The sequence below is a fragment of the Musca domestica genome, unplaced genomic scaffold, assembly GCF_030504385.1.
Source record: "Musca domestica strain aabys unplaced genomic scaffold, Musca_domestica.polishedcontigs.V.1.1 37, whole genome shotgun sequence".
Classification (NCBI taxonomy): domain Eukaryota; kingdom Metazoa; phylum Arthropoda; class Insecta; order Diptera; family Muscidae; genus Musca; species Musca domestica.
In genome coordinates, this window is record NW_026712321.1 from 8287579 (window position 1) to 8296706 (window position 9128).

Sequence of the window (9128 nt, forward strand, 5' to 3'; positions counted from 1 at the left end):
CGGTATTATAGTTGTAATAAAGTGTATGCCCTTAACATTTTAAAATAAAGAGACATTATAAACAATTTTGTTGTGTGTTTCTTTTTTTTTACTATTTTTATTAGTTTATGGTCGAGTCTTATTACTTTACCTATTTCTAGAGCTGAGTGCTGAGGGGCTTTTGCGAAAAAAAAAAAAAACCAAGAAGGGCAAGAATTTCCAGAGATTTGTCCATTACTGCAGAACTTTTGTTAGATAACAGCCGAATACCAAGAGATTTGATGTGTCCCTTAGAAAAAAACATTTGAATTTTGCAGGTTTTGAAACATAATTTCGGCGAAGAACTCCATAAAGAGAAGTAAAGTCCTCTGCATATGGCCTTCAAACGGCCAGTGAACCCGTCACTGCCCGAATGTTGCTCTGAGGAATTTTGGCCCATTCCATTGATTGAGGTGATCGCCACTTTGTTTTTTTTTATTGCCAACTTTGCTTTCCAAAATATTCCAAAACAAAAGTCTAACGGATTGGTATACGGAAATTTTGGTGGCCATTGTGTCTTGGAAATGAAGCGAGGAACCTCATTTTCGTTCGTTCTGAGTACGATGGTGCTGAGTTCTGTTGGGATGCCCATGGCCTTAATACACCCTCCAGAATATTTTCGCGATAATATTCGGCATTTATTCTGATGCCAAGGTCGAGCGTAGAGCGACCATCGGCTGTTATGGCGTTCCACACCTTCACCATTGGCCGGCACTTGAGTTCTGGTGGCCAACCGAAGGCGCACATTTTCAGCTGTCCTCTTTGGCAAGTAAACACGATCATTTTGTTTGTTTACAAACTGCTGGACAACGACAAATTCGGCAGTTCTCCATTTTTGGCCAAGCGAAGCAGCCGTTTAGCTCTTTTGGTTCTATTTTCTCTCTGTTGCGGTGTAAGTTCTTGCACTTTTAGGAATTTAAATGTCTTTACCCCGAGCTCATTTTTCAATATTTGTCGAATGGAACATGGCGATATGTTCAGCTCATGAGCCAATTTTCGGCCACTGCGACACGGGTTTCGATCAAGTCACTTCTTTAATTTTCGAATCATTTCTGCTGATGTTGCTGTTTTCTTCCTCCGTCCACTTCCTTGACGTCGGGCTACGCTACCAGTATCACGGTAACGAGCGATGGTATCAGACACACAAGATTTATGCACATTTAAATGCTGGAGCGCTCTAACGATAGCCACTTGTGGATTTCCAGCCAAATATAAAGAAATCACACTATCACGCTTGAATTCCATCACGAATAACTTTTTTTCTGAAAAATTCGCATCAAAATGCTTTTGAACGCTTGTAAACAATATAATGAGCTGTCACTGGAATAATTTTAACAGCTGTCGGAAGAGTGGCTTAGAAATGGCAGCAGTCTGAAGTGGGTTTCAGTTTTTTCATCTCACCCTGCATCGATACAGATTTAAATCTTATCTACACCGAACTTGTTTTCGTTAAGTGTTCGAAACAGGAATGGATGATCTTTATATCATTGTGTGCTCAAGTCGATAAATAAAACGTTAGAAATATCATATCGGTATCAATAATTACTTTGTATTTCTTTATATTTTCTCGCTTATTATATATCAAAAATATAGAAACTAATAACATAAATTTTTAAGCTTATTTAAGAAAACTATATAAATTTAGATTACACAACATGATATTCTTTTAAAACAAATTAGATAAGAATAGGATATAAACTAATGTTTAGCTTTAAGGTTCTCTATGAAAAAAAAAAAACCGGGAAGGATATATTTTGTCCTCTGCCAAGAACAATTAAGGATGCTAGGATATGGGAAGTGACTACACATCAGAATAGAGTATTTGCTGATTTTGTATTTTTCAAAAAATCTTTGGAATGAAATGCATTATCATCGTTTGAGTAAAATAAGTGATAAGCACTGAGAAAGAAAAAAACAAAACAAAAAAAGTCCACACAAAATATAAACATGATGCTGGAAAACTATTACCATGTCCTTGGTGGCATCATTGATGACTGGTGGCTGTACTGCGGCACTGGATTAGTTCTGCATTTGTTTACAACAAAGTTAAATTGAAATGAAATCTCTAAGGAAACACACAAGTTCTTTGTCTCATTTGTCTATTTAACCGTAAGCTTTCACATATCTTGCTATTGATGAATAGAATTCCAAAGGCAATCTATATTAGGTTATGGGAATTTGTTAACATTTCAAAAATCACTTGTGTACATTTTAACAAATCCCCAAACGCTAGAGATCCCTCAAAGCTACTTAAGATTAATACTATTCATACAAATATGACGAAGATCCAGTTGAAAGTTGAAGGTGCTATTTGAATCCAAATGAACCGGCATTTAGTATTAAACAATACTCATTCCGCTATGACAGCGCAGGCGCACCTTCCCATGACTGATCATTTGCATAAAAAAAATAGATCTTATATTGATGTGTTGTTAAGATCATCAATTTTTGACCGAAAACATTTGGGCAATTTTACTCGCTTGACCCTTAAAGAATTCGAAACTGTTCGAAACGCCTTTCTTTATGGCTTCAGTTTTACTTTGCTGTTGTTGTAGTGTGGCAACTGTGCTAGCATGATGATGATGATCTACATTCTTTGATGATTCCATGGTATTGTTGTTTGTCATTGCAGCATGGTGTTGATGGTTTGGAAACATTCGCTGTAGAACGAAGTTAAATCCGTTGGCAGCTTTATGACAATTCGATTTAAAACGTTCAATACCGAATGCTCTAATGGCTCGAGAAAATCCAAATACTTGTGAACTAATATATGCTCTCCGTACTGCTAATGTGCGACCATCTTTTTGTTCGGAATATTCAACGATCTCATCGACTTTCTGAAAATAGAATAGTAGAGAAAAATAATAATTAAATTTGGATCTTTCCCTTTTAAGCTCTAATTCTGTTTTCTAGACACTTAAGTAAATTATTTTTTTGAAAATATTTTAATGTGAAAATCTTCTCTTTGTTAACAAAACATTTTAAATAAAAAAGTAATTCGATATTGCAAGTTCAGCCGGTCCGAACTTTGAATACCCTCCACCATTTGAAACGAATTTGGCCATTTTCACAAAAAAAAAAAAAAAATAATAATAAAAAAAGGGCTATACGAAGACAAACCATTTTCTGCCTTAGGCTGTAGTATCCATTACGAATTTCAAATACTAAATTTGAAACAAATCCGGTGAATAATGTCGTTTAAATCACCAAAATACCGAAAATAGGGAGGTACTATTATATGGGAGCTGTACAAAGACGTGGACCTGCACAGACAATTTTCTGTCGTAGGCTATAGTATCCATTACGAACTTCAAATACCATATTTGAAACAATTCTGGTGAATAATGTCGCTAAAATCTTCAAAATACCGAATATCGGGAGGTGTCGTTATATGGGGGCTATATGAAGAAGTGGATCTGCACGGACAATTTTCTGTCATAGGCTGTAGTCTCCATTGCGAACTACAAATACCAAATTTGAAACATTTCCGGTGAATAATATCGCTAAAATCACCGAAATACGGGAAATAGGGAGGTATCATTATATGGAGGCTGTACCAAAACGGGGACCTACATGGCCCATTCTCAATACCACAAGTCCTTCAGGCACAATATACATTTGAGTAAAATTTTATCAACCTACTTCATTTTGTTCGGAAGCTAGAGTGATTTCCACAGACGGACGGACATCGGTAAATCGACATAGGATTTTATGCTGATCTAAAATATACTTGGTTTGGTTTAAAATGTATATTTCGAGACAAAAGGAATGACAAATTAAATATACCCTCCATACTATGGTGGAGGGTATAAAAAGAGATAAATTGATTTGTTATTAAAAATCACATCGTCACAATAACCAGTTGTGCTAGTTTTTGCTCAATATTGCCAATTTTGTTGTGGTTGCATTGTTCTTTGTGCTAATGATAAACAAACAAACTGAACATGAACGGGTTTGTATATATATTTAAGTAGTTTGGCTTGTTGTGCGTCCAAAGTCCACAAGAACACACACACGCACGCATTGAATCAACAACCTTAAATGGCCACTAATTCTATGTACATATATAACATATACTTACCATTATCTTCTTAAAGCCAATATTACGTGTAAATGTTATCAGAGTTTTCGATTTGGGATCAAGGACGGAATCTTCAATAATTTTGACGGGGGTATTTTTATAGAAACGTTCTCCCCATTTGGGTACACTATTTGTTTTCGATAATATGCGCCGTGAGTAAAGTTTGCCATCGCGTATTTCTCGAGAAATTGTGTCTTCAGTTAGAACATGGTGGCTGGAATGAAATAAAAATAGGTGGTTAATATTATTTGGGTTACAAAGTAATACAAAAAAAAGAGCAATAAAAATAATATGTCCTACACAACCATTTCGAGGATATATTTTATTTGTCACATTGAAATGAAATCGGAATCGATTTGGGCTTAATCTCCTTAGTGATTGTTTCTAGAACTGCATTTAATTGTTTTTACGGACAACGATATTGAACGTATAAATGTGATTAAGGAGATATTCTAAATTAAACTGATCATGAAATCACTTAACGTCTCGGTCTCCCTCTTGAGTAGATGAATTGAAACAATACAACAAAAATATTTGTTTGAAGTGGTGTTGGATATATATTTCTTGAATTTATTTTAAGTAAAAATTGACACCTCTTGTATCCCTCTCTTTCTATAGTGACCAAATGTATTATTATTCCTTTTGCTTTCTTCAACGTTGACCCACTTTTTTATACATCTCACTCGCTTTTTTATTGTTATTGTGGAAGTTGTATATAATATACACTAATCTGTTAAAACTTAATACCAACAAATTTCTTTGTTTGGAGTTATGACCAAGAACTTTTATCAAAAAAAAAAAAAAAAAAAGTAAGACGTAATAACGAAACAATAATTATTCTATGCCTAATGCATAAACTTACCTTGCAGGATTTGGATAACGATTCCAATAAGCTTGTACAACCTGTTTCCAACTGTAGTCGAACACAGTTTCTGTACGATAATGTGAGGCCATAATGATGCTTGGTTTTCTTTGTCTTTTAATACGGAATGCAATCAATTACTTCCTTCTTCGATGTCTTCCGTGCGTAACAACTAAAATCAGAAATATGTTCACCGGGCAAAGGGGCTAACAAGAAATCAGAATTTTTTTTATCACATTATTAAATACGTCAATAGAAATGATTAAAAAAATATGTATTGTCATAGTAGCAATACATATGTATATGCAAGAAGATTATCTTATCAATACGTTTATGGGTATTAGATACAAACAATACACCGGCCAAGACCGGCATATTAGTCTTTCATTGCGAGGTATTGATATTTTCGACTACATTTCTCGTTTCATGCACCTGCAGCCTATCACCTTCTTCTTCTCGTCTACGCATAACCCTGAACCATAAAAATGAAGAGTACATCATATTAATAGATGTGGCGTGCGAGCTGCAACAACATCAATGTTGTTCTATTTGTTAATTAAATAAAGGGGTAGCAACAACAGAAAGCAAAACAAATAGTAAACCAAAACCAGCGTATAGTCACGTTGTTTATGCCTCAAGTAGGGGGAAAGGATGGCAGTGGGGCAACAAAATTAAAAACATTCGACAATTTGGCCCAACACCGCCCCCTCTGGACAGCTGATATTCTATTACATACATCTTGAAATTGCATTGCATTCGCTGCCGTGCCTCCTTACATGCAACGAAAGTGAAAATGAATATTTGCTTTTTCAATACCACTTACCGAAATGTTATTGAATTTTCTTCTGCTCTAGAAGTTTCGTAATCAAATCTCCTAAAAAATGTACTTTAGTTTCCCCTCAAAAAGTCCTGCACCAAACACCGCTGTTATGCCACAAGTTTGCAGTTTAATGAATTAATTTTTTCCTCAAATTACCCAATTAGTGCACCAATTTATTAAGATTGATTCCAAATGAAAAGAAAACAAAGCCAAAAACACAACCGAACCTTTAATTTGTCATTTTCGGATTGAAAACACACTTCAACTACTCTGGTTCAGAGGTAAAAGCGATTCGTTGTGGATCGGCGTTGAGTGTGGCGGCCACTCTGGGTTTTGGCATTTAGCCGCCAAAACTGGGGCTCCAACCTGCTAAAAATGGCCAAAGAAAAAATAACGCGATACCTTTTAATATATGTTGTATGTAAACAATAAAATGTGTTTTTTTAATATTATTTTCTTTTAAAAATATTTTTTTTCTCTTTGGCAAAACGACGCCGGCCGTTGGTAAATACGGCGGCTGCAACAATACAATTTGTGGTAGGGACACGTAGATCGACTTTTGACTAAAAGTGAACGGGGATGCAAACGTGACCTATCGCACATAAACTGTTGTTAAGGGTACTTTAGACTATGTAATCTTTGTACCAAGGTAGAAGAATATAGGTAGACGCGTCGACACAGCTGCTGGTACAATGAACTGTTAAACATATTTTGAAATTGAAAATGTTGAATAAAAATTGATTTAAATTTGTTAAAATTGTTGAAAAACGCGAATTATAATAGCCTCCGAATGACGTAATATAAGAAAACATATAAAAATCTACTTATATTTGAAAAAAAAACATTTACATTTTTTTGACATATCAATGCTCCTAAGCGTTGATGCATCTTCCTGTATTCTTCTGCCATGCTTTGTACATTATTCACATCGTTAATAACAACAACAAATTGAGAGAGATTCCATGGTAGGACGAAAATGTATTGCATAATTGCCAATTGATTATGATATTTTCTAAGTTCGACTTCTAACCCCATTCAGTTTGCATTTATTATTTAGAAAAATTTATAAAATTAATTTAATTAAATATGAAGTAAAAATCTGGCTTTTAGTCAGACACGCAAATTCGGTGCCGAGTTTGAGTACAATGGTTGATTATAAATCACCAAAATTCTAAGAATATCTAAAGACAAAAAAATTAATATGGAGACAATTGATCACGGTAGAAGAATACAAATAGATGCATCAGAGCTTGACATATCAATGTCAAAGAATATTAAATGTTTTGTTCAAATGTAAGTAGATTTTTATATGTTTACTTATACGATGTGATTCGGAGGTTATTATAATTTGTGTTTTTCAACAATTTTTACAAATTTAAATATTTTTCCATTCAACATTTTAAATTCCAAAATTGGTTTTACAGTTCATTGTCCCAGCAGCTGTGTCGCTGCTTCTACCATGGTAGAAGAATACAGGTAGATGCATCAAAGTTTGGGAACATTGGTATATCAAAAATGTTTCTTCAAAATAAATAGATTTTTATATATTTTCTTATACGACGTCATTCCGAGGTTATTATAATTCGCGTTTTTCGACAATTTTTACAAATTTAAATAATTTTTCTTTCAACATTTTCAATTCAAAAAAAGGTTTGACAGTTCATTGTCCCAGCAGCTGCGTCGATGCGTCTACCTATATTCTTCTACCATTCAATTGATGTTGAAAATGAGTTTGAATTCATTTTGATGGGCATCTGTAAGGAAAATGAAGCATGTTCCAATTTCATAGCAAGAAGTTTTTTGTTGTTGTTCGGAATTTATGTGTATATAACGGCTTCGATAGTATACTTACGGCTCCGGAATGTTTCGAATCAAAAACAATATTGCATTCCGCTAGTGTGTTGATTTCGCGCTAAATCTGATTGGACTCTTTTTAAATTGACCTCGAATAGTTTTACAATTTTTTTCCTCCAACCCTTTAATAGGTGGTAGGTAGTTGTTTTTGATGTTTTTCCTCAATGTTTGGGCACCATGTGATGTTTGACCATTTCTTTGCAATATCGTGTGATTATTGTCACATTCTTTTTAAACTATTTTCTATTGCATAAAAAACGGATGTTTTGCTATTTTGTTGTTTCTTCTTTCTCGTCTTACGATTATTGATTATTTAATTAAACGAGGAAGACAACAATATTCACACAATATGACATGTTAATGACATTGCCAATGGATGGATGGGGGGTTAATAAATAAAACCTAATAATAAACTGCCGTTACACTGGCCATGACTTCAATGTCAAGGTGTGCGGGAGAAAAGTAGGAGGGGTAGTTAAAACATAAATCCTATGCAGGTTTGTGACCAAATAATACATAAACATCAATGTGTTGTCTCACAAAACCGTTAATTTTGTTCTCTATTATGCATCCACATGTGTATAGTTATGTATGTGGGTGGGAGTGTATATAGAATTATATATGTGTGTATTTTCGAAATGCAGCCGCTGTCACACGAACACGTGTTTAGAAATGGAGGGAAAGTAATTTACTATTTATAAAAGGTGAGGCATGTTTTTTTTGCAATCATAAAATTTAGATTTTCTTGTAATGAAAATAAAATAATTCTCTTACTTCCCCTCATGGTAAAATAAAGAAGGTAAAGTCATTTGAAATTGTCAAATGTCAAATTACACTTTGTAGAAAACAGGTTCCCATCTCTGAATTGTGAATATGCAATGGATTTATAAAAAAATACTTTTATCATGGTAGTATGAAGAAGGTAAAGTCATGCAATCATATGTTTACAATTTTTTATTTCAAAATTATTCATTTGACAACATCTAATTGTTTATTTATAAATCCATTGTATACACAAAAATCAGAGATGGAAACCTGTTTTTATGTACAGTAAATGCAGAGATGTTTAGTCTTATTTTATCATGATTTTGACAATGAAATGTAGTCAAATGAAATATTTTGAAAAAATTGGAAAGATATGATTGCGTGATTTTACCTTCTTAATTCTACCATGCTTCCCATAAAAATGACAAAAGGGATTTATTTGACACATGTAGATTTAATGATTGAATGAAATTGACAATTTGGATGATGTAGTTTGTTAAAGCTTCCAATAGTTTAATCTTTTGTGTTTACACATGCCCTTACAGGAATATGAATGCCGCTCAGCTGATGTTTGTTAAGGTGCAAGTACATAAAAAGCTTGAAGTCATGGCTAGGCATATTTTGTGACATTTCATAAAGGGATTACAGAACCGCACTAAAATCCTGCCCTCGTTTTCCATCATAATTTGACAATAATATGCCTAGCCATGACTTCAAGCTTTTTATGT

The 9128-nt window shown here is 34.0% G+C and overlaps 1 protein-coding gene across 2 annotated transcripts; it reads right to left on the minus strand.

Moving 5' to 3' along the window:
- Positions 1-1547: 1547 nt before the first annotated feature.
- LOC101892111 (protein preli-like) lies at positions 1548-6066 on the minus strand. 2 transcript variants are annotated; one of them, XM_005185422.4, is made up of 4 exons: positions 5938-6066; positions 4962-5167; positions 4100-4313; positions 1548-2855 (listed from the first exon to the last, which is right to left on the minus strand). In XM_005185422.4, exons 2-4 carry the CDS (start codon positions 5051-5053, stop codon positions 2460-2462), a joined length of 702 nt encoding a protein of 233 aa, XP_005185479.2. In that variant the 5' UTR covers positions 5054-5167; positions 5938-6066; the 3' UTR covers positions 1548-2459. The 2 variants fall into 2 exon arrangements, with proteins under 2 accessions (XP_005185479.2, XP_005185478.2); XM_005185421.4 differs by having other exon boundaries at positions 5785-6060.
- Between the last annotated feature and the right edge of the window lie 3062 nt (positions 6067-9128).

Excerpts from the sequence above, each read along its gene's own strand:
- LOC101892111 (XM_005185422.4), bottom strand. The coding sequence starts at position 5,053 with ATGGCCTCACATTATCGTACAGAAACTGTGTTCGACTACAGTTGGAAA. Across the intron at positions 4,314-4,961 it reads CGTTATCCAAATCCTGCAAG|CCACCATGTTCTAACTGAAG; the intron begins GTAAGTTTATGC and ends ATTTCATTCCAG. Across the intron at positions 2,856-4,099 it reads TTGGCTTTAAGAAGATAATG|AAAGTCGATGAGATCGTTGA; the intron begins GTAAGTATATGT and ends TTCTATTTTCAG.